This window comes from Tachysurus fulvidraco, chromosome 10, assembly GCF_022655615.1.
Source record: "Tachysurus fulvidraco isolate hzauxx_2018 chromosome 10, HZAU_PFXX_2.0, whole genome shotgun sequence".
In the NCBI taxonomy this organism is placed as follows: Eukaryota; Metazoa; Chordata; class Actinopteri; order Siluriformes; family Bagridae; genus Tachysurus; species Tachysurus fulvidraco.
In genome coordinates, this window is record NC_062527.1 from 19,241,235 (window position 1) to 19,267,734 (window position 26,500).

Genomic DNA, 26,500 nt, shown 5'->3' on the forward strand with positions numbered 1-26,500 from the left:
TAAAGAGAATTTAAATGTATTTAATTGAAAATTTAAATGAAAAAAAAATTAATTAAATTAAAAAAATTAAAAATAACACATTTAAAATTACATGAATATGACCTCATTTGCACATGCTTGGGCAGGGGCTTGGGGGCTACTGTGTTTTCTGATAGTATTATTTCTCTTTTAGTTCTTACTGGATACTTGAATCTATCTATCTATCTATCTATCTATCTATCTATCTATCTATCTATCTATCTATCTATCTATCTATCTATCTATCTATCTATCTATCTATCTATCTATCTATCTATCTATCTATCTGCATAACATACTGTACCTTTGATCCATGTATAGTTACATGAATCATTTCCTGAATCAGTTACATGTCATCACTTAAGTTACAGCTGTTGTAAAGAGGAAGTCCTTCAACCGCCTTTCTTTTTTTTTCTCTCTTAACAAAACCAAGGCCAATTACATTTGTCTTGTCAGGACACCGAAGACCATAAAGTGTGAAGACTTTCCTCACCAATTGCACACCATTGCTTAATCCATTAATAAGTAGTGTCTGCTATCCTACTCCCCTCCTTGAACCGCCACCTTATTGTGGTGGAGGGGTTTGCGTGCCTGAATGTTCCTAGGAGCTATGTTGTCTGGCGCTTTTTGCCCCTGGTAGGGTCTCCCAAGGCATACAGGTCCTGGGTGACAGGCCAGACAAAGAGCGGTTCAAAAAACCCTTATGAGTAAAGTTAAACCAAGTCCGTGACGTCGCCCGGTAAGGTGCAACCGGGGCCCCGCCCTGGAGCCAGGCTCGGGGCTGGGGCTCGTATGCGAGCGCCTGGTGGGCCGATCTCCTGTGGGCCCACCACCTGCAGGAGAAACCGTAAGGGGCCAGTGCAATGTGGATTGGGTGGCAGTCGAAGGTGGGGGCCTCGGCAACCCAATCCCCAGACACGGAATCTGACACTAGGGACATGGAATGTCACCTCACTGGGGGGGAAGGAGCCTGAGCTGGTGCAGGAGGTTGAGAGATACCGACTAGATATAGTTGGGCTCACCTCCACACACAGCTTGAACTCTGGCATCCAACTCCTTGAGAGAGGCTGGACTCTCTACTACTCTGGAATTGCCCATGGTGAGAGGCGGCGGGCTGGTGTGGGCTTGCTCATAGCCCCTCAGCTCAGCAACCATGTGTTGGAGTTCACCCTGGTGAACGAGAGGGTTGTTTCCCTGCGCCTTCGGGTCGGGGATAGGTCTCTCATGCTTATTTGTGCTTATGGGCCAAATGGCAGTGTAGAGTACCCGACCTTTTTGGCGTGTCTGGAAGGGGTGCTGGAAAGTGCTCCGACCGGGGACTCCGTCGTTCTACTGGGGGACTTCAACGCTCACGTGGGCAGTGACAGTGACACCTGGATTGGCGTGATTGGGAGGAACGCCCCCCCCCCGACCTGAACTCGAGTGGTGTTCTGTTATTGGACTTCCTTGCTAGTCACAGTTTGTCCATAACGAACACCATGTTCAAGCATAAGGGTGTCCATCAGTACACATGGCACCAGGACACCCTAGGTCGGAAGTCGATGATCGACTTTGTGGTTCCTTCATCTGACCTCCGGCCGTATGTCTTGGACACTCGGGTAAAGAGAGGGGCGGAGCTGTCAACTGATCACCACCTGGTGGTGAGTTGGATCTGATGGCGGGGGAGGAAGTTGGACAGACTTGGCAGACCCAAACGTACTGTGAGGGTCTGCTGGGAACGTTTGACAGAGTCTCCGGTCAGAGAGATCTTCAACACTAGAAATACTGGATTTTTTATTTTCTGGTGCAGGTCCCAAGGTGTGATTCCCCCCTGTTGAGATTTTCACAGTTCTTCAGCCCTGCTTTTGTTGTGCAAACGGCCCCATCACCTGTGAGGTCTGGCTCTTTTGCATTTGTTCACTCAGAGTAGCTCAGATCCAAGGCAGGCCAATCCTCTGTCTGTGACGGAAACCTTCAAGGCCTATCTATACAAAATAGTCTGTTTAATTTATATAAAAAAATTGTGTGCTAAGGTTTGTCATTGCCATAGTACATATCATATTTATACAACCCTTGTGCAGACCTGGGGTCTATTTGACTCATCTGGAAAGTTTAATGTGTCATAACTTGGGTTTCCTTCCACATATTTGCCTGAAATTTACCAGGATTGTTCCAAGTTATGAACTTTGCAAGTAAAATTAATCTTGTCCTCCCGGGTCAATTTGACCCGGCCACATTTAGTGAGGCAATAGGTCACACTTTTACCCTTTTCAGCGCAATGAACCTACATACAGACACAAAAATGCACACATAAAATGTCCACTAATACACGCACACTCCACAGACACACACACATGCACACACACACACACACACACACACACACACACACACACACACACACACACACACACACACACACACACACACACACACACAAATTGGCCATTGCATTTCATTATGCCTTTTGATACACTTTTGATATGCCTTTGCCTAGCAGAGGAGTGTGTATGAGACATCCCTTACTTGGGAAAGAATGAAAAGTTGCTAATACATGAATAAAATGAAAACTTGCTAACACTTCAGTCTCCAACGTATGTTTGTAGACAAATGTCATAAGCTGAGTGAAGTTATGGTCCATGGCTTTTTACATGTTCTTACACATACAGAATATAATGATGTAATTTCATTTTCATTGGCCATCAATGAATTATAACACCAAAAGAGAATTTTGAGATGGAACAAGAACCCAACATGCCTCCACAGAAGATGCACCCTGGTACTGGGAAGCCCTGTCTGAGCCAGACGACAAAAGACGGCACTGTGTGGGTAGAGGAGGACATTGGAATTCCCAGTGCAGTAGCAAATCGCTTGTGATTCACTGCACAAGCTGGACCCTGGGCGACTGGGGTACTTTCCCAAGTAAGGAGATGCATTGCAGACATATTTGGTCTCCAAATCCGTGGCCATCCAGAACTTGATCCCAAATTTGTCTGGCTTGGTTGCGATTGAAATGAATCTATCTCTTGGCATTGTCTCTTTGAAAGACAGGAGATTGTTTTGAAACCATTTTGACCATTTCTAATGTCAGTAAATAATAAAACCTGTTTTTTCTAGTTCAAATAGACTTGAATGCTTATAAATAATACAAAATACATGTGTGTGTGTGTGTGTGTGTGTGTGTGTGTGTGTGTGTGTGTGTGTGTGTGTGTGTGTGTGTGTGTTTGTGTGTGTGTGTGTGTGTGTGTGTGTGTGTGTTTCGGCAGATCATATTTTGCCCTCTGCTTGGCAAAGGCATTTCAAAAGTGTGAAATATTTCCAAATGTGTAGCTTTTTTTTTCTGGAGGCCTAATGAGATGCAATGCCCAATTTGTGTGTGTGTGTGTGTGTGTGTGTGTGTGTGTGTGTGTGTGTGTGTGTGTGTGTGTGTGTGTGTGTGGTGTGTGAGTGTGTGTGTTAGTGGACATTTTATGTGTGCATTTTTGTGTCTGTATGTAGGTTCATTGCGCTGAAAAGGGCAAAAGTGTGACCTATTGCCCCACTAAATGTGGCCGGGTCAAATTGACCCAGGAGGACAAGATTCATTTTACTTGCAAAGTTCATAATTTGGAACAATCCTGGTGAATTTCAGGCAAATATGTGGAAGGAAACCCAAGTTATAACACATTAAACTTTCCAGATGAGTCAAATAGACCCCAGGTCTGCACAAGGGTTATATAAATATGATATGTACTATGGCAATGACAAACCTTAGCACACAATTTTTTTTATATAAATTAAACAGACTATTTTGTACAGATAGGCCTTGAAGGTTTCCGTCACAGACAGAGGATTGGCCTGCCTTGGATCTGATCTACTCTGAGTGAACAAATGCAAATGAGCCAGGCCTCACAGGTGATGGGGGTGTTTGCACAACAAAAGGAGGAGAACAATGGAGCTGTAGGGGTGCTGGTAGGTGTGAGGTCCAGGGATTTTACGCAAAATTGCGCAGGTTTAGCAAAACTAGTGTCAACTCCCACCTCCGGCAGAGCTTCAACCAGATCCCGAGGGAGGTTGGAGACATTGAGTCTGAGTGGACCATGTTCTCCAACTCCATTGTCGACGCGGCCGTAAGGTCCCCGGTGCCTGTCGTGGTGGCAATCACCGAACCCGGTGGTGGACCCCGGAAGTAAGGGATGCCGTCAAGCTAAAGAAGGAGTCCTATCGAGCCTGGTTGGCTCGGGGGACTCCGGAGGCAGCTGATAGGTACCGAAGGGCCAAGCGAGTTTCAGCCCGGGTGGTTACGGAGGCAAAAACTCGAGTCTGGAAGGAATTGAGGCCATGGAGAAGGACTATCGGTTGGCCTCGAAGAAATTCTGGCAAACCGCCCAGCGCTTCAGGAGGGGGAAGCAGTGCCCTGCTCACATTGTTTACAGTGGGAGTGGGAAACTGCTGACTTCGACTGGGGACATCCTCGGATGGTGGAAGGAATACTTCGAGGTTCTCCTCAACCCCACCGACATGTCTTCCACTTTGGAAGCAGAGGGCGGGGGCTCAGTTGTGGACTCGTCGATTCCCCAAGCTGAGGTCACTGAGGTAGTGAGAAGCTCCTTAGTGGAAAGGCACCGGGGGCGGATGAGATCCGCCCTGAGTACCTCAAGTCTCTGGAAGTTGTGGGGCTGTCTTGGTTGACATACCTCTGCAACATCGTGTGGAGGTTGGGGACAGTGCCTCTGGACTGGCAGACTGGGGTGGTGTTCCCTCTGTTTAAGAAGGGGGACCGGAGAGTGTGTTCCAACTATAGGGGTATCACACTGCTCAGCCTCCCTGGAAAAGTCTATGCCAGGGTACTGGAGAGGAGAATTCGGCCGATAGTCGAACCTCGGATTCAGGAGGAACAATGCGGGTTTCGTCACTGTCATGGAACACTGGACCATCTCTATACCCTCGCCAGGTTGCTGGAGGGTTCATGGGAGTTTGCCCAACCAGTTCACATGTGTTTTGTGGATCTGGAGAAGGCTTTCGACTGTGTCCCTCGTGGTGAAGTGTGGGGGGTGCTCTGGGAGTATGGGGTCCGGGGCCCTCTGTTAAGGGCTGTCCGGTCCCTATATGACCGGAGCAGGAGTTTGGTTTGCATTGCCGGCAGTAAGACTTGTTCCCGGTGCATGTTGGACTCCGGCAGGGCTGCCCTTTGTCACCGGTCCTGTTCATTACTTATATGGACAGGATTTCTAAGCGCAGTATGGGGCCGGAGGGAGTCCGGTTTGGGGACCACAGGATTTTGTCTCTGCTTTTTGCAGATGATGTTGTCCTGCTGGCTTCCTCAAACCAGGACCTTCAGCGTGCACTGGGACGGTTTGCAGCCGAGTGCGAAGCGGTGGGGATGAGAATCAACACCTCCAAGTCCGAGGCCATGATTCTCAGTCAGAAAAGGGTGGCTTGCCCCCTTCAGGTTGGTGGAGAGCTCCTGCCTCAAGTGGAGGAGTTTAAGTATCTTGGGGTCTCGTGTACGAGTGAGGGAAGGATGGAGTGGGAGATCGACGGGCGGATTGGTGTATCTTTGGCAGTGATGCGGTCGATATACTGATCTGTTGTGGTGAAGAAAGAGCTGAGCCACAAGGCAAAGCTCTCTATTTACTGGTCATCTACGTTCCTACCCTCACCTATGGTCATGAGCTTTGGGTCATGACCGAAAGGACGAGATCCCAGATACAGGCGGCCGAAATGAGTTTCCTCCGCAGAGTGGCTGGGCGCTCCCTTAGAGATAGGGTGAGGAGCTCGGTCACTCGGGAGGAGCTCAGAGTAGAGCCACTGCTCCTCCACATCGAGAGGAGTCAGCTGAGGTGGCTCGGGCATCTGTTTCGGATGCCTCCTCGACGCCTCCCTGGGGAGGTGTTCCGGGCATGTCCAACCGGGAGGAGGCCCCGGTGAAGACCTAGGACACGCTGGAGGGACTATGTCTCTCAGCTGGCCTGGGAACGCCTCGGTATTCCCCCGGAAGAGCTGGAGGAAGTGTCTGGGGAGAGGGAAGTCTGGGCATCCCTGCTTAGACTGCTGCCCCCGCGACCCGGCCCCGGATAAGCGGTAGAAGATGGATGGATGGATGGATGGATGGATGGATGCTATCCTACTCTGTCGTAAGCGCTTACTATAAAAGTAATAACATATTAGAAACAGCTATAGAGAGGCAAGGTTTGGAAAATCACACAGACATTTTTAATTAAACTTCAAATAATGAGTTTTGGAGTGAATTGCATCAAATGTCAGGCCAGACCAGGGATAAGGTAACTACACAGGAAGATAGACGAGATAAGATTCAATTTGTGAAATCGTCCTTGAAAGGATTATAGCTGCAACATTCAAAACTGTTCACACCCATTAAACAACAACCCAGTCTCACGGACATTGTCACGGAATTTAATCTTTTAACATAGCTCAAATACCACAGTCACCAAGCCACCCCTACTGGGCCCCTGAGCAAGGCCCTTAAGCATCAGATGCTCAGCTGTATAAATGTTAATCACTCTGCATAAAGACGTCTGCCAAATGCTGTAAACCTGAGGTTGTTTAAAGTAAAATGTTTGTTGAAATTCAACAAACAACATTTAGCCAGGTACATTGAATCATAATTTTCATTGCTTTTCCAAGAACACGTTGCTAATAGATGTATTCTAGGAAGTTTTTACAGATGCTCATTTCGTTCATGTTTCTGCAATTCCTACAAACACACACGCACTATGCTTCTCTGATCTGCTTTGGAATTATATACAACCATCCTTTTTTTGTACCAAAAAAAATATTTCCCCTGTAAAACCTACCATCTTTGCTGTAGTCTGGAGCAAATACTTTTAACATGCACTATTAATGTAAAATTAATATGAACACCAAGTTTGACTGACTAATGTCATGGATGCTTACAGGATTGTGCTCACTAGAACATCTAAGATGAAAATGTGATTTCCTCTGATCTTCTCACATACTGTATTGCATTCAGGGGACTAGCAGTGGAGTAAAAAAACATGAGGTAGAGATGGAGGTAGCAAAGATGAGGATGTTGAGGTTCTAGTTAGGAGTAATGAGGATGGACAGGATTAGGAACTAGCACATCAGAGGGGGACAAGGTCAGAGAAGCTAGATTGAGACATGTACAAAAGATGGAGATGGTTATATTTGTAGAAGGATGATGGAGATGGACCTGCCAGGTAAGAAGTCAAATGAGGACATGAAGGTAATCGGTGTGAGAGTAGAGGATTTCGAGAATAGAGTAAGGAGGAAACAGATGATTTGCTGTGTCAACCCCTATCAGGAAAAGACAAACGTAGAAGAAGAATTCAAAACAAAGTTTGTAGTTGTTTTTGGCTCTATCCACTGTTCCCTAAACACAGTTTCCGAGCCCCTGTTGATCGTTGCTGTATGCCTACTTCTTACCTGAGAGATGGTTTTCTTTAGAAGCACCTGGTTAAATAATCTCTACCACTGCCTGGCACAAGCTTGTAAGTGTAAATGAAAATTCTGCGGCCAAAACCAAATACATATTATGGCGTTCCACAAGGCTGTGCTCTAAGTCCCTTCCTGTTAATAAAAATTAATTACAAACCAATTGTTTTTAAAATAATTTTTAATTTAACACATCAAGGGGTCTTTTCTTTTCCCTTAAGCCCAGCAAAATGAATGTGCCCAAGCAGAAATGCTGCTTTAAACCCTAATTTTAAAGGTCCACTTTTTTAGTCATTAGTTTAACAACCCAGTTTAACAATCCCATTATCCAATCATTTAATAAGATGAGATGACTTCAGCATCTCAGGTCATACCCAGCTGGATGTGGATAATTGTGGATTGTAAATGAATGACATAACGTCTGAATGACAAACACAAATTTCCCACAAACCTCTCACGTTAAACAGAACATTCCCTGTATAGTGTCTGTGTGATGAGATCACATACTACAAGCTTCAAACCTAATGGTTTTGTAATAGTAATATCCAGTTACAGTACTCCCAAATGATGGAAAGTTAGCCACACATTTGTGTTTCGAATTTGTATAATGACACATTGATGCTAAGAGGAAGCAGTGAGCTGTGCGTCAGCAAGTGCCTTAACTTTCTCAGCTCAACTCCCTTTGACCTCAACTTTATATCCGTGAAGAAAAGATTTTACTATGCTGTAATATACAGAAAAAAAGGCTCTTCTATGTTATTCATAAACCTATAATGAGACATATTACACATTGTTATAATTGATCCAGTTATGAAAAGTGCAGAGTTATAAATTACAGCCATATTTATCATGTGTTTATAAATTGTGAACAGAATGAATTAGATGTGGTGCGTCATGTAATATGGATGATCTCTAAAAACTTTATAAAGAAAACTACAGAGAGCACATTTTCAAGAGAGACATTATAGGAAATATTTATGTCAGCTATAAGTATACAGAAGTATCATTAATTAGGGATAATAACACATTATAAAGAGAATGTATATGCTCTCTCTCTCTCTCTCTCTCTCTCTCTCTCTCTCTCTCTCTCTCTCTCTCTCTCTCTCTCTCTCTCTCTCTAAAATGAATAACGAAATTAGGCCTTAAAAGTGTTATTTTTGTTATATCTTATACTGTCATTTGTTATGAACACAACTTATAATGAACCTAAAGTTATAATGAAAATAAAGATAGCTAAAGTGTAATTCATCTTCATAAATTTTTACTGTAAAACTGTGTAACCTATGAACTGCTCATTCATTAATCCTTAGCAGTCAAATCCTGTAATACAATAAAAAAGCTTTTAACAAAGAGATTCGATACGGAAAATTCCCAGAAGCTCTGTTATCTCACCATGATCAGCTACAACGATGATGTTGATGCACTCGTGGAGGTCGAGCTGTTTGAGTCCGTTCATCAGCTGTCCAATCACATTGTCCACTCCTTGGATTGCACTGATCAGCTAAACGAAAGATGTAGCAATGTTTACATGTTTATAGTAGTTTTAATTTAAAATATTTTATGCTGCATGGAAGAACATTCCCACACACTACATACTACATGCTTTTCTTTAACATATTTGGTTATTTATACAGTTAATGATATCACCTCTTTTATGTGGTATGATTTTAAGGTTACAGTTAAATTTTCTGTTTTGTGGTTATAAAAATTGATGCTGCTTCATTGTGGTGTTGTATTTACTGTACTGCACAATAACAGCTTTCATTAAACCCTCACACACACACACACACACACACACACACACACACACACACACACACACACACACACACACACACACACACACACACACACACACACACACACACAGAACCTTAAGTACAGTAACGGCCTAATAAAAGCCAATAATTACGATTTATTGGGTTATTAAAGAAAGAACACTAGTCATACATTTTACAGGAAAAAAAACCCATGCAGTGGAATCATGGCAACAGTTAATTATGGGATTTAGGTGTTTTTGAGGAATTGATGTGAAACATATTGCTCAGAAAGTACAATGAAAATAATTTATACAGAACTGAGCAGTTTTTTTATTATTAAAAGCCTTATTCAAGGACCCAGTAGCAAGGTATCTTAAAACAAACAGCTTCTGCTGTTAACAAAAGTCTTAAGTTCACCTTAAAGTCTGAAGTAAAAAGCATGGATTAAATAATGACTTTACATAACTTTTGTATAGAGACAGAGTTCAAATACAGTACTGTAGTTTTTACACGATGATCAGTTTCTTATTGAGTGTCCGTTGCATCTAGACATAACAGCATATTCTAACAGAGCATAATTTCACATTGGAGTTAACACTGGGAATGCACCTCTAACTCTGCAACCAAAACCTTCCTCCACCCATCAGCTGTTGAGTGGTGATGTGAATTTCACCGATTATCTGGTTACAATGGATGATTTTTTGGAAGGAAGGTCAAAGGAAGGTCATAGGTCATGGGTGCCGAAGACTCGGGTGTAGGTGTGGAGAGTGAAGACTAGCTCGACCGCCCTGATCCAACAAAAAAGATACTGTGGCACAAATTGCTGAAAAATTCAATGCTGGATATGATAGATAGGTGTCGGTACACACAGCATCACAGCCTCTGGTGTGTATTAATATGTATCTATATGACTACAGGGTATTAGGTAGGTAGATTTAATCTTATAGCTGATCGGTGCTATAGCTGCTAAAAAACTTGCTCATTAAGCTCATTCATTAAGTTGTTATGTGCTCAATTCATTAAGCTGCTTTTTCTGTATAAATGTCCTGCCTTGTTTATCCTTGTTTATGCTTGTTTATGTAGAGAAGGAAAAGCTACACCATGATGAGCAGGGTGTCGATCCAGGCCTGTGAGTACCTTACTAAAATGGCTGCCATGACCCTCATGGAGTATTTAATAACACTAACTAATACAAACAAAGTCTTACTTCTCCTCAGTAGAAAGTGTGTGTGTGTGTGTGTGTGTGTGTGTGTGTGTGTGTGTGTGTGTGTGTGTGTGTGTGTGTGTGTGTGTGTGTTTGTGTGTGTGTGTGTGTGTGTTTGTGTCTTTCTCACCCCTCCACTGACAGGTCCAAAGCTGTGTCCTGATTTATCCGGCTCCTCCAGATAGAGAGTGTAGAAATCAGGACTGTGAATAAAATCAATAAAACTGTTTCATTAACTACTCAAATCTTAATCTGTGCAGTGATAAACCTCATCATCATCATCATCATCATCATCATCATCATCATCATCATCATCATCATCATCATCATTATATTTTCGGGCACTCTAAAGAACATTACAGTATGATGGATGACTCTTGACAAGGTTTTTATTTAATACCACAAGTAATTATAATTAGAATAATATCCCTTGATTAATATTGACGTAATGTGATATAATGTGAAATCCAACATAGTTAAAGAACAGTGAACTAAATATTCCACTCCAAAGCTTCTAACATCAACTTTATTATCTTTCTAAATATTGCACAAAGATATGATGTAGTGAACCTTTTTCTAACCTTTTTCTCTTAAAAAATAAACACATTAAACACAAACCCTACAACAGGGTGCATCGCTGTCAGAACATGTTAAAGCTTTCTTAAAAACCAAAAGCCAACAAAAAATGTTAGAGGAATTATGTTATTTGTTTTAGAGTACAGTAGCTTAATGGGCATAAATTATATGGGTTCTTCACTGTTGCTTCTTTGAAGCTTCTTGACATGGTTCTGAGTAAAACTCTATGTGTTAGGGGAAAAATATATAAGGTAAAACCACTGAGATTTCAAGTCTACAAGGTTTTACTTTCCCATGGGGTACCAAAGAGAACCCTGTTCAGAAGATAAGGATGATGAATAATCTGATCTGGTTCTAGATGGAATCTTGTGTTATAGAGAAACACTACTGTAGGGAAGTGAAAGCTTAGTGGATAAGGTGTTGGACTACTGATTGGAAGGTTGTGAGTTTGAATACCCGGGCAACCAAGCTGCCACTCCTGGGCCCCTGAGCAAGACCCCTTAATTGTAAGTCACTCTGGATAAAGGTGTCTGCTAAATGCTATAAATGTAAATGCTTGTTACTGTACAGTACTTGTCTCTGTAGGTTCTTGTCTCTCTAGGTTTTTTTTTACACTGCACTTAACTCAAAGTAGAAACTCTAGGTAAAGTACAAAGTTAAGGAGTGAAGGTCACCCAAAGGGGTTCAAGATGGAACCTTGTGTGACAGGGAAAAACTGTTCTGTCGGCTTCTCGATACAGAACATAATCGATCAGGTAAATGATAGTGCAGTGAAAATATAATAAATTTCAAGAATGATGATTTACCGCTGATCATCAGGCAACTGTAACCACTGCAGTACGGTGAAAACTCTGCTCAAAGGGAATTGATCTGTACCACACACACACGTCATACAAACAAAGAGAGAGACTTATTATAATCTTATAATCTTATAATATCATATAATAATAATAATAATAATAATAATCATAATAATAATAATAATAATAATAAAGATGTTAATAATAATAATAATAATAATAATAATAATAATAATAATAATAATAATAATAATAATAATAATAATAATAATAATAATAATACAAGTCAAGAACGCTATACATTCAAAAAGTTTTGAAATAAACCTGGCTTGCTGTATTGCATTGTATTGGATTTGGATCTTACTGGATATATACGTGTACTGTACCCATTATATTTCTCATATATATTTGGGAAAGTTCCATTTATTTGAACATCTGATCCTGGCCAGAAGAAAGTTCCTGCTCGCAGACCCTGATCCATCACCGTGAGCCAGATCTAAGAGACAGACATAGTTTCCATACAGTGTATCATACATGTTTGTAGGTGATGTTGTAAAGAATAATACTCATTGTAACATAGGTGTGTAATAAGGTATGAGGTTTAATAAGGTATAAATGTTTAGGCACTGCTATGAACCAGGACACAGATCATTTTGAGGCTAATATCATTATGTCTTTGGTACATAAACCACAGTTAAATTAAGTTAGTGAAGTTAAATATAAATATAAATAGCTCAGTCAAAATGTTTTCCTAGCTTTTTAGATTTGAGCCAAAAACAAAGAGCTGGATTTCTGATCTAAATCATGACAAACCTCTGGTTTAGTCAAAGTTGAATTCTAGCTGTGTTTAGCTGGTCCTCTGTAAGGAGCTGACAGACCATGTCTTTGGACTGGGAAGGCAAATAGAGTACCCAGAAAAACCCCAATGCAGAGTGAGAACATGTATATACATGTACAGGTATATGTGCTAACCCCCTAGCCACTGTGCCCCCCACATATCATATCAAAGATGACTTTTTGTAAACCGGAGATTTCTATGTTTAAGAAGTTCCCTTAAATAGTCTGATGTGTTCCATTAGAATGGTTACATGAGTCTATGGTTAATTATATAAGATAAAAATAAACACTTTTATACTATACAATACTTTTTTACTGGTTATCAGCTGTTAATGACAACTTAGCAAGCATGTCCCATCATGTCTGTGCCATGCTATAAAACATGTATGTGGGTATGTGATGCTTACCGGTTGTCCTAGGTACCACCTGGCTTTGTCCTTCTCTGCATTCGACAGACTGAATGAGGCATTAAATACAGGGTCATACATGTTGTTATCCACTAAACCGTGAGACTCAGAGTACAGACCCTACAGAGAAACAAACAAAAAAATAACAGCTAAATCATAGTTGTATATAAAAGGTTCATTAACGTGGTCTTAAAACCGTATTAGTGAAGCCTAGAACCTGACTCTCATGCCATCCTGAGCCCTATAAGCACCTACTCCTGACATCCTAGTGTTTACAAAGCACTAGACTTGCCACAATGTGGTTTATAAGCTGTTGGTGCAGCATCTTCCATCCTGAGATCTTTAAGCTGCTACTGCTGCCACCATGAATCCTAAAAAATTCTACCCCTGATAATCTGAGTTCTTCAAGCTCTGACTACTGTTATTCTAACGTCCACAAGCCCCTCCTCATACAAGCTCATATTCCTGCTAACTTGAGTTCTATAAGTATATAAACTCTGTGAAAAAAAGCTTATAGACCTTAGATTAGAAGGTAGGTGTAGCACCTTCTGAAATGATCTATTCCGGTCACCTTGAGGTCTATACGCTTCTGCTTCTACACCCCAAATCCTACAAGCTCCTACTCAGAACATCTTAAAATGCACAAGTTGATACTGCTGCAACCTACCTTGAGGTATTTAAGATGCTACTTTTGTCACCATGAATCTTATAAGCACAACCCCAGACATCCTGAGTTGTACATGTTCCTATTCCTGCCATCCTGAGATCTTCAGGATATATTTTCCTGCCAACTTGGGTTTTATAATCTGCCCCTGCTGCCACTCTGAAACCTACAAGCTCCTATTCTTGATATTCTAAGGTCTACAAGCTCTGAACCTTGCAGCCCTGATGTGTTTAAGCTCCGGCCACCTTAAAGTCTGCAAGGTGATACTCCTGCCACCATAAGATATTTAAGCTGCTACTTCTGCCACACTGAATCCTACAAGCTCGTACCCCTTATAATATGATACTAATTCATCCCTGATGTCTATGTGCTGCTACTGCTGCCACCCAGAATCCTACAAGCTCATATTTCTCCCACCTTGAGGTCTATAAGCTGCTGTTTCTGCCACCCCAAATCCTATGAGCTCCTATCTTCTGTAATGTTGCTGTTCCTCCTAGAACCTTAACTGCATAAGGCACCACTGCCATATGACCAAGAAACATTTGGCCTAATGGTCACATGCACATAACTGTCTAATGGCAGTCACTTGCCTTATTGTTCTTCTTTAATGATCTAAATTTTTTATCGTTTTCCAAGAGATCACTCATTCTAGGTATTTGCCATTAGTAATTAATCCAATTCTCAACCACAGCTCAGTGTTACCACCAAATAAGACTGAAAACGGCACCTCTGCTAGGCAATTCAATTCATACTAATAGTAAATTTAATAGTAAAGTAATGTACATACTAACCGTGACAATGGAGTAGTGGTCAAACACACACACACACACACACACACACACACACACACACACACACACACACACACACACACACACACACACACACACACACACACACACACACACACACACACAATCCACATCACATTACAAAAATGAACCATTGAGTCAATACTTATAACTCAATTTGTGTAACAGTTGTACATTAAACTGCTAATAATCATAACTATGAGTCAGTGAGATTGTTATTGCATGTTTCATGTGAATGGAGATCTTTAAAATTACATGTGCTGGCTTGCCCTGTGGTATCCGAAGCATTTTTGTTCCCCTACTCAAATTCTGATCTAATCCAGGGAAGACATACAGAAATGAGCCAGGACTTACTCGGCTGGAGGCAGATGTCCATAAAATCATAACAGCAGCTGTTCCGACATGTTTCTGGCACTGTATTAAATATGTAAAATAAAAGATATGAAAATTTACAATATTTTACTAATTTACTAGGAGCCTTTATTTTTGTCACATTTATATTATAGCACGGTGAAATTCTTTCTTTGCATATCCCAGGTTTGGAAGTTGGGGTCAGAGTGCAGGGTCAACAATGATGAAGCACCACTGGAGAATTGGGGGATCTGAGGGCCTTGCTCATGGGCCAAACAGTGGCAGCTTGTTGATGCTAGGGCTTGAACCTCAATCTTCTGATCAACAACTTTAACCACTTGAGCTACCACTGCCACCTTTGAGTCATAAAATAATTATCTAATTAAAAAATAGTAGTTAATTACTAAATTTAAGAAATGTGTAAGAAATGTATTATTAACTAAGCAGTAATTACAGAGTCTTTATCACTTATTACTGAGTTTTTCTGCGTCAATAAAACACAGCATTCAGTAATGAAGGAATGATACTAACACTCAGGCAGTTTTAATGTCTTTCCATGGGTTTCACTTTACAGTACTTTTCTAAAATGTTCCAGATCCAATATTAACTACTAAGGAACAACATCGTAACACATCTGGCATAAGTGATGGTTTACTTTAGGGTTTGCTTAATTAAAATGTAACTAAAATGCATGAAATCCTTGTGTAAAGGTATAAAGCAGGACTATGTATTCTAATTTATTTATAGTTTAATCACCTGGAACAATTAAACAAAGATAATTATAGTAAACTGAATTAACATTAATCCTGTTTGCTTGTATTGAACAATACAGTAGGGGGAGGAAAAAAATTGTTGGTATTGAATAAATTGGAATAAAATGATCATAATTTTATCCTTTAATGTTTTATTTTCATTTATATTGATGTAGAAAAGGTAGAGAATAGAATATAACATATATTTTAACTGAATTGTAGAACCTATGTAAAGCAGTATTTTAAAAAATATGCAAGTAATGACAATTCTGGATGTGTATGTATTAATACAGTATATGGGTGTGTAGGTGTGGCTGTCCCACAAGGCTCAGTACTCCATCCTCTCCTGTTCTCCCTCAATATCCTTTCTCTTGCTGAAGTCATATCACATGTGCATATTACAGTCAGCTCATATTCACCGTCAGGCACTATTATTTCAACCCAGTCTCACGGCAGTTCGTGACATAGCTCACGGAATGTAATCTGTAAAGCATCCTAAATCTGTAAATTCTCCTTCATTGCGCTCAAACCATTTCCCAGGTAATGAACTTAATGTGATCAAATTTGAACATTTAGAATTCGCGAAACCCTGAAAGCCTGCAGAAATCACTCAATCGCAAAGCGGACTGGCTCCGTCTCCATAGCGACGGATGCTGAGGCTCACGGGTAATGCGGGCGTTCGCATTTGCGATTGGGTAATTTCAGCAATTCTAAGTGTTCAAATTTGATCATTACATTCAAGTTCATTACCTGGGAAGTGGTTTAAGTGCAATGAAGGAGAATCCACGGCTTGCAGAAATCAGGAGAATCAAATAAAACGGATTGTCATAACATCGTACTGTTGAATTATCAAGCACACTTTGGTGTTTACAGTATGTATTGAAAGAAAGATGAGGATATCATTAAAAGAGAATCGGCGGTGGGTCATCAGGTAGTTTTAGCTGATGTCTTCAACATACACTAGTAAAAGTAGATCGGTACTGTAGTATTTAGTTTACTGTCCGATTTGACACACCTCAGAAAAGAAACCATAGCACAATGGTTAGTACCCTACAGAATATAAAGCAATAAAAAAAGGATAAAATCTCCTGGTTAAGTGTTGAGTAATGTAGTGTAGTAAAATGAATAACAAATAAGCAAAAACAATGCTTCCGAGTGGCAGAAAGAAAAATGTGGTGCAGACACAGAAGATGCTTCCTATTAAAATACATTAGATCAAAAGTCGTGCTGAGTGAGTCATGAGTGACGCGAAAAAAGGGAAATTCCTGTACACAACCACAAAGTAAATAGATTACATTTTGTGACCCAAACCACCATGAGACTGGATTGATTATTTCTGTGCAGATGTCAGGATGTCTGGCAGACATCTCATGTGTAATTATGATTGTTTCCTCATGCAGACCACCAGAAAAAGTGAACAGCTGTTACATCCCTGGTGATGTCAGGATCTGACAACTCAGTGATCTCAGCTTTTTAACCTCACAGCATGGGCGTAAATCCAAGGGGAGGATTGTCCACCCCCCAAAAAAATTTATTTAAAAAAATATCGCACTCTCTATTATGAAAAATATATGTATGTATACCTAAATAATTGTCTAAGTAGAAAAAAACCCGCAAAAAATGCACTTAGAAACAGTTGAGTTCCCCCTCCCCTTCTTCACAGTGGTTTGACCCACTGCCTGCTTTCCTAGTACATCTCACCTACTCTGTACACACGAGTCAGGTGTGTGGCTGCGGCTCAATTAATATTAAACTCCATTAAGTAGGGGATTTTATTCACTTTAAATAAAGCGATTCTCTTTAATGTAGTTGATGCAGACTCGTTCATAATTTAGTTGCGGCAAAAATGCTGATTACCGATGTTTTTTCCATGAATCTGCTATATTAGCGATTAAAATATTACTTATCTAGTTAAAATTAGCTTGTTTACTTGCTTGTTCCATAGTGCACTGTAACTAACACGCCAAAGCCGTTTCCCATGCATTGTTTTATTTGGGACGACTTGGCATAATGTTAACTTAACATTAACGGCCACAATTAGCATATTGTTTAGCTGTGCATTTACAAATGAGCACTGTGCTACGTCCAAACTGACCGCACTGTATTTTTTGTATAATCAATTTCTTTTTAAGTGTCTTAATTAATTTTAAATAAAATTTTAAACCTGTTTTAATTACTTGTTTTTATTGCTGTGATTATTTTTATGATAGTTTTACTTTCTTTATGTAAAGCACTTTAAATTACCATTGTGTATGAAATGTGCTACAGTATAAATAAACTTGCCTTGCAGTGTCATAGACTGTCATAGACATAGAAATTTTATATTTATTGTCCCCCCCTACTCTTAAATGAAATTTACGCCCATGCCTCACAGTACTAATCTGAAACGCACATGGAGATTTTTCATTTACAGTCAAAAGCATTTGTCCACGTTTATCCACTCAGATTCTTTTGTAGTCATTTCAACTTCAAAAATTTTCCCACAGCACCGCATTGCCACATTCTCTCTGCACTGATGCTCCCTTCAAAGACAAAAACAGATCAACACTTATCGCAGTAATCGCAGTATTATTTTCAAGTCTTGCCACAGATTCTCAATTGGATTTAGGTCTAGACTTTGACTGGGCCATTCTAACACATGAATATGCTTGGATCTAAACCACTCCATTCTAGCTCTGGCTGTATGTTTAGGGTCATTGTCTTGGAAGGTGAACCTCCACCCCAGTCTCAAGTCTTTTGCAGTCTCAAGTCTTCTAATAGGTTTTCATCTAAGATCTGTATTTGGTTCCATTCATCTTTCCATCAACTCTGACCAGCTTCCCTGTCCCTGCTGAAGAAAAGCATCCCCACAACATGATGCTGCCACCACCATGTTTCATGCTGGGGATGATGTGTTCAGGGTATGTGCAGTGTTAGGTTTCCGCCACACATATCGTTTTGAATTTCGGCCAAAATGTTTAATTTTGGTCTCATCTGACCAGAGCACTTTCTTCCACATGCATGCTGTGTCCCACACATGGATTGTCACAAACTACAATCAGGATTTCTTATGGCTTTCTTTCAACAATGGCTTTCTTCTTGCCACTCTTCTACTGTATAAAGACCAGATTTGTGGAGTGCACGACTAATAGTTGTCCTGTGGACAGATTCTCCCACCTCAGCTGTAGATCTCTGCAGCTCCTCCAGAGTTACCATCGGCCTCTTGGCTGCTTCTCTGATTAATGCTCTCCTTGCACGGCCTGTCAGTTTAGGTGGGCGGCCACGTCTTGCTAGGTTTGCAGTCGTGCCATTCTCTTTCCATTTCTGGATGATGGATTGTACAGTGCTCCGTGTTCAAGGCTTGGGATATTTATTTATAACCTAACCCTGCTTTAAACTTCTCCACAACTTTATTTCTAGCCTGTCTGGTGTGTTCTTTGGTCTTCATGATGCTATTTTTTACTAATGCTCTCTAACCCACTTCTGAGGGCTTCACAGAAGAGCTGTATTTATACTGAGATTATATTACACACATAATTAGGTGACTTCTGAAGGCAGTTTGTTTCACTGGATTTTAGTTAGGGGTATTACAGTAAAAGGGGATAATTGCAAATGCACACCAAACTTTTCAGATATTTATTTATTTATTTATATAATTTAAAAAAATTGGAGTCCATTTATAATTTTCATTCCACTTCACAATTATGTGCCACTTTCTTTCGGTCTATTTCATAAAATCCCAATAAAATACATTTTTCTTGTAACATGTCAAAATGTGGAAAGGTTCAATGGGTATGAATACTTTTGCAAGACACTGTAATCGAAGTTCTTTACAGGAATTAGTTTCAATAAAGAACTATTAATTTATTCCCGTATATGATCTGTTGAACAGTATTGTAGATTCTTATTAAATAATCAATATTAAGGTGGTTTGATTGACCTATATTTTGATTACAGCAGGAATGTATATTTGTCTATTCCACATCAATTTGCTACCTATTTAATATTTTTATTAATTAAAGAATGCCATGTCGCACTTTTTAAATTCTTTTTTTTTTCTGTTTATAGATATAATTAATATTTAATGTATGCCTCATTATCACAGATAATAAACAAGTGATTCAAGTCTGTTTTCTCATTCGTTTTGGATCATATGTATACCTGGCTCAGAAGACAAAAACACTACTATTAAATGCTATTGTTCATAACCTCATAATTTACAGATTATTGCACATATTACTGCCAAAGTGCTGATGCTGTGAAATTGAGAAAGTTACTGCCTGATCATAGCCATTTGCTCCTTTTCAAAGCTAGAATATGAAGGAAAATATTTGCTAATGTATATTTAAAATATAAGAAAGACTTACACTTGTTCTTGCACTGTTGCAGCTGAAGTCCGAGGCCTAGACCCAGTCCTAATATGATGGTCACAACAGATACAGATAAAGTGGCAATCTGTATGAAGGAACACACACACACACAAAAGTTTTCTCTAATGCAAAAAAATGCAATATGAAGCCGGCATAATAGTCTTAACATATTCACAGCCAGTACCATGAGCGAGCTTCAACCAAGAGGTTTTTCAAAAAGACCAGGCACTATATATTGACAAAATGTCAAGTAAATCCTGTATTGTCCAACTTGTATACAGTACGGATAGTGGGAAAATGAAAAGTGAAAAGGATATGTTGTGTGTTTTCTTTTCAAATAAAAAGTACTAATACAAGAATTAATTTCAGGACATCACTGCTATTCAAATATAAGGGCAATGCTCTTGAGATCAACTTTGCCAAAATACACTATTATGAACCTCTCTGTGTGTTCATTAAAATGCTGGAACAAGACATTCTAGACAATTCTGTGCCTCCAAAATTGTGGTAATCGGGGAAGATTCTGGCCATATTGTGGGTGTGACTGTCAGGCATCTCAATTATATAAAACACATATATATTATTCTTTCATTCATTCATTCTCTACCGCTTATCCGAACTTCTTGGGTCACGGGGAGCCTGTGCCAATCTCAGGCGCCATCGGGCATCAAGGCAGGATACACCCTGGACGGAGTGCCAACCTATCGCAGGGCACACACACACTCTCATTCACTCACACACTACGGACAATTTTCCAGAGATGCCAATCAACCTACCATGCATGTCTTTGGACCGGGGGAGGAAACCGGAGTACCCGGGGGAAACCCACGAGACACGGGGAGAACATGCAAACTCCACACACACAAGGCGGAGGCGAGAATCAAACCCCAACCCTGGAGGTGTGAGGCGAACGTGCTAACCACTAAGCCACCGTGCCCCTCTGTTATCCCATATATAATATAATAGACCAATCTACTGACACTCACCACTTCTAAGCAATGAGAAACACCTTTGCTATACTGTGACAAAGCTACACTAGATCACTTGCCATGCTTTTATCAATTCCTGGCCAGTTCTTTATTATTCTTTCCTTATAGTTTCTTATCATTTTATTAGCTGTAAAATATAAAGATACAGGAGTCAAGGGTTTATTCAAAGAAATGATGACAAACCAAACAGAGTAGAAAAACTAGAAAAACAATGGAAAAAATGGCAAAGATAAGGTAAAAGAAAAGTTTGGCTATGTTCAATATAACAAACTAAATGGACCAGGGTATTAGCAAAACTAGGGACAGGCAGGATGTAAGACAATCAGTAAACTGACATAACCAACAATTGGGAAACCATGCGAAAACTAACAATTTAAGATAACCAAATAGTTAATTGGACATCAGTAAATCTAGGCTTTTAAGCCAGGATAGTCTTCATCATATTTGGGAAGATGTTACTCCTGTTTCCAGAACCCAGAGCTGAAGCAGGCGGCAGAAAAAAATGCTAGATCTCTTGAAGTGTCACTGAGGTTACACCATATACAGACTAACAAATCACAAAATTCATTCATTGTGAAGACATTCATGAAATTGTGACATTCATTCATTGTGAAGACATGAAATCTTTAAGTCGTGATTTACAACTCATCACAGTCCTGAAGAAAGCATTGGTTAAAGTAGTAAATTACCTACATATGGATTCCAATGTATTTATAATTCTTCTCACAGTATAATTGTTAAAACAGTATTAGAATCCATTGCTATGATAATATCACCCATCTATAAGGTCCTACTAAATGAGTAAATACATAATAGTTTAATTACTCTTAAACCACTGTACTACAAACACATAAAAAGGAATCTGTCTGAAATGTTCAATTCATCTTAAAGCTCTACTTCTGCTTGGATCTCTAATCATTTTTATCTTGCTTCCTGCTGCTGTGGATCCCTCATCGATTTCAGTCTAGATTCTAGAGTCTAGATTTTTCAAATTTCGTCCCAATAACTGCTGCTATAAGCATAAACATTCATATCCCAGGGCTTCATAATACTCATGCTGAAACTTCTTGTAACATAATAAACCTTAAATTTACACCTCTATTCCACAATTCCGGAAACAGGTAACACAAAATTTCAGATAAATGACAGTGTGTGTGTGTGTGTGTGTGTGTGTGTGTGTGTGTGTGTGTGTGTGTGTGTGTGTGTGTGTGTGTGTGTGTGTGTGATTTCTTATCAGTTGCATCTCATTATAAATCTGATCAAGAGACTGGATAGGAATCATGAAAGCTCACTGCAAGTAAAGACATGGATGTGATGCAGAAGTCTAATAAAATAAATCTTTTATGTAGTTAAAAAGTTATGGACTCTATCTGCATGGTGAACCATGAACCCTATCTAGTGTGTACTATGAACTCTTTGTATAATACAGACACTCTTTATGCTCCTGCTTTAAAAGAAGATATGAGGAACAAGCATCGTTATAACATGTAATATTACTTTATTTGTTCACAGGACTACATGAAACCCACATTAGCCTCTCCTGATACTGTAGCTGCTTGAAACAAAGGGCTTATTTTAATAAAACAATATTTTCAGAACAATCCTATACCATAAATAGAAAAAGAAAAGCTATGTTGCTTAAAGGTCATAAAATAATTTATGCATAACTATGTCATTATACCGTTGTAGCAGTCAAATGGACGTTGGCCTAAAAAGAATCACTGCAGAAACTTAGGTGAATAAACAAATCTGTCATTTGACTAATGTGTTCAACTTTTAGGAATGCAGATTTTAGGTCAAGACACCTCTTTGAATAAAAGATTACATAGGTTTATGCCAGATGGAATAAAATGTTTATGTAGTGACATAGCCTATGAACACTGCATTTGAGTGCTAGCAAATGATAAATGTCATGAATAAATGTCCCTAAAAATCACAGAAACACTTACACATTTCCAATAATTCTGAAAGAAAAACACACACACATATACCCACACACACACACACACTCGCGTGCACACACACACACACACAGAATTTTACATTTGTCTGTACCATGCTCGTTACTATCATTGATTTACCAGCAAAACCTATGAAACGTTTCACACTACATTCAGTTTGATGAGATCAGAACAGTCAGATCACTCAAGCTTTCTGTTCATTGGATTCACTGTGGCGTTCCAAAAAAAAACCTGAAATCAATAAGTAACCCAACACACACATAAATGCATGTTTTTAGAAAGTTATTAAATGTGTCCCTACTTACAATAATGTATTTTCTCTTGTTTATCAGTGTCTTTCTGAAGTCCATGTTGGCCGGTGAAGTGTCTTTGTTGCTGGTGCAAACTGCAGGAGATCAGTGTGTGAGAGAAGATAACAAACAATAAATGTGTGAGAAGTGAGCAGGTCAGGAACTCTGGATCCTTGAAGGGAACTCTGGATCCCTGTGTGTATCAGTGTGTGTGTGTGTGTGTGTGTGTGCATGCATTTGTACAATACACGGTGATTTAATCTGTTCTGAAAACATTTTCTCTAATATAGATATTGCAGATATTGTATAGCCTATAAATCACATTTTGTTGCGTGTGAGAAAATGCTGTGAATTATATTTGTGTTATGTCTATATAACTTTAGCAGCCAGCTCCTCACCAGCATCCCGAGGTCCAAAGGTTGTCCTGTTATTGCATTAGTATGATAAGGATTGTATTTTTCCACACCAGATGCCCTTTGCTTTGTGACATGATGCATTATCATGCTGTTTTATCTATTGTTGAAGTAGCTATTATAGAAAATGTAAATTGTGGATTAAAAGTGATTGAGATGGTCAGGGACAAAATTCCAGTTCTGGCATTTGCCGCTATTGGCTAGTATTTAAAGAACCCAATGTGTGTCAAGAAAACATTTCCCTTGGCATCACCCCATTACGAGCTGCCTAACCTGTTGGCACAAGGAAGGTTGGGTCCACAGATTCATTTCAGTGAGCCTGAGCCTCAGATTTCTGTCTTTGGCTGACAGGAGTGGAACTTGACATGGTCTTCTCCTGTTGTATCCCATCCTCCTCAGGGTTCCTTAAGGTACAGTAGGACTGCTTACTCGATGTACATTAGCCTTCCTACAATCTGAAATCAATCTGGCAATTGACCTCTATTATTAAAAAGGTGTTTCCTCCTCATGCACTTAGCACTACCTGGGTCTGGTTTATTGTGTTGTTGTTTTTTTGCACCATTTTGTGTAGATTCTAGATGGTGTTTTGCATTAAAATCAGCAGAGATCAGCACAGCTCAGTGTCTCTGGCACTATCAAACATTTGATTTTTTTTCCCCCTTATTTTGATGTTTGACATAAAATGTCTTAAAGTTCTTGACTAGTTTGATTTGATGCATCTTGTTCATTGTTCTGTTAGAACGTGATTGAAAGAAAGCCAAGAAAAAAAGCTCTATAATGGTGTACTGGGAGTTCAATTAGTGAGGCAGGACCTGTACATTTGGAGGTTATGATGGTGCTTAAAAAGTTAATGTCTCCACTTGGTTTTTCACCAGTGTAGTGAACTGATTATATCAGTTGTAGGCAAGGGAATTGTATTGTGAAGATACAATAATAAACATCTTCAACAAGGAGAAGTAAAGCTGAACGTCTTTCTGTTTTTCACCCCTGAAAAGGATCCCCTCACTGACAGCCATTTTCTCCATAATGTATACATTTCCCAATGAAAAATGGAAACATACCATCACTAAGTTCACTGCTGAAAAGAAAAAAATTCTAACCCTTGAAACCCTGAAAATTGTAAATACAATTAAAAGGTAAGTAACCCAGGGTTTGCTTATTGTATCATGTTATGGCTTACCAGCAGAGCTTGTTAATCATTTAAAAACCTTGCATCCATGTTTCTAATCCTAATCCCTATCTTTGAATTGTGCCTGGATCCTCTTTGTGCATTATTGAATTATGTGGCACTAATTCTGACATCCGAGGGTTGAGCTTTACTTGACACAACAAAAGCTCTTTTGGGTCCTCACAGAATTTTCATGTACTTCTTATTGTGGCAAATCCTACAGTATTTGAATCATATTTATAACTTTAAGACTTTAGACACATTTTTAGCTTTTGAGACCGTCTAGTCATCATGCAAATCTGGTTTTAGTCTAACCAAAGGTATCAGGTACAGTATCTCAGGGTAACATCTAGATTTCACCTGGTGTCAGAGTGTGGGCAGAACAACTGGTATGTACAGTAAACATCCTGTTTGAAATACACACCTATTTAAAAATTCCATACTTATCATTTAGGAAGATCATTTCTGTGTAAGTGGGACATGTTTTTCCCACCACTGGCACACTATAATGCTACCAGTGACTAATCATGCCAGCATCGAAGACACCGCAGACCTGTCTCTGTTTTCCTTTCAAACCACCTCAAAACAGAACATGATATCTCAACATGCAATCCCACCCATGTCGCACCAACCCACTTAGACTGGATGTTTTATTGATGTTAACTCTGCATTTAACCACTCATCTATCAACAGTATCTATCTATCTATCTATCTATCTATCTATCTATCTATCTATCTATCTATCTATCTATCTATCTATCTATCTATCTATCTATCTATCTATCTATCTATCTATCTATCTATCTATCTATCTATCTAAATATCACCATGTGTGCTGCAATGTCAGAGCAGGGTGTGCTATCTCATGTTCCCCTTATAGGCCCATACAACACACAGCATCTTCTCATTTTTTTAGAGACCATCTAAAGGGCTCTCATCCCTGATGATGAGAGGGGTCCATTTTGAGATGATTTACCAAAGTATGTGATACTTTGGGATAATGTGAATTTCCATCACTCAAACACCATCAGGCAATGGTTTCCACCCATAACAGGATGCTGATGCAAATTCTCCAGACCCAATTGAGGAGTTCTATTCAGCTTGGAAGTGGAAGGTCTTTGATTTCCAGCCACATACTCAGATGACCCTGCTGGCTGCAGCATGTGAGGAAATCACAGTGGAAGCCTGCAGAGGCTGGATAAAACATTCCAGAAGATTTTTTCCACACTGTATTGCAAGGGATGATATCTGTTGTGACGTGGATGAAAAGCTGTGGCCCGACAGACTGGGGCATCAGGGGGTAGACGCAGATTGCACTGTATAGTGCGTCGTGCGCAGTTTGGCCTAAGAGGTTTTTCCTACAGTATGTTTACCTTTTGGAATTTTAATTTGTGTCTTTTTATTTTCTATCACAATGACATTATATTGTATTTTTTTGTCAGTCCACTAGTAAAGAAAAATAAAAGTGTGAATCCTGTCCAGTCTCTTACAATCAATATCCCGCATACAGTAATGTGTAAATTTGTGCAGTTGAAATTCATAGTTGCCACATAGAAGAAATTCAGCCTCGTGGATTATCAATACTTCTGAAAATCTGGAACTGGAAACATCAGGAAATACTAAAATAAAGCAGTCATATTGAAAAAATCACTAAACATCTTGACTATCTTGCTCGTAAACAATGATAAAAGGACTTGTTATTTTGATGGCAATGATATGTTCACTGACACAAATACTTACTTTTGAGCGAAGTA

General features: G+C 39.7%; 1 protein-coding gene across 1 annotated transcript in view; it reads right to left on the bottom strand.

Moving 5' to 3' along the window:
• Nucleotides 1-23,391, bottom strand: part of LOC125145800 (ectonucleotide pyrophosphatase/phosphodiesterase family member 3-like) — a 27,122-nt gene extending 3,731 nt beyond the window's left edge. The window contains exons 1-8 of the mRNA XM_047820194.1: nt 23,181-23,391; nt 19,923-20,010; nt 14,828-14,887; nt 12,998-13,117; nt 12,140-12,249; nt 11,760-11,823; nt 10,508-10,580; nt 8,806-8,914 (exon numbers count right to left, since the gene is read on the bottom strand). Of these exons, the coding sequence (XP_047676150.1) occupies nt 8,806-8,914; nt 10,508-10,580; nt 11,760-11,823; nt 12,140-12,176 (283 nt within the window). The 5' untranslated portion in view covers nt 12,177-12,249; nt 12,998-13,117; nt 14,828-14,887; nt 19,923-20,010; nt 23,181-23,391. The remainder of the gene's footprint in view (nt 1-8,805; nt 8,915-10,507; nt 10,581-11,759; nt 11,824-12,139; nt 12,250-12,997; nt 13,118-14,827; nt 14,888-19,922; nt 20,011-23,180) is intronic.
• Nucleotides 23,392-26,500: the final 3,109 nt, after the last annotated feature.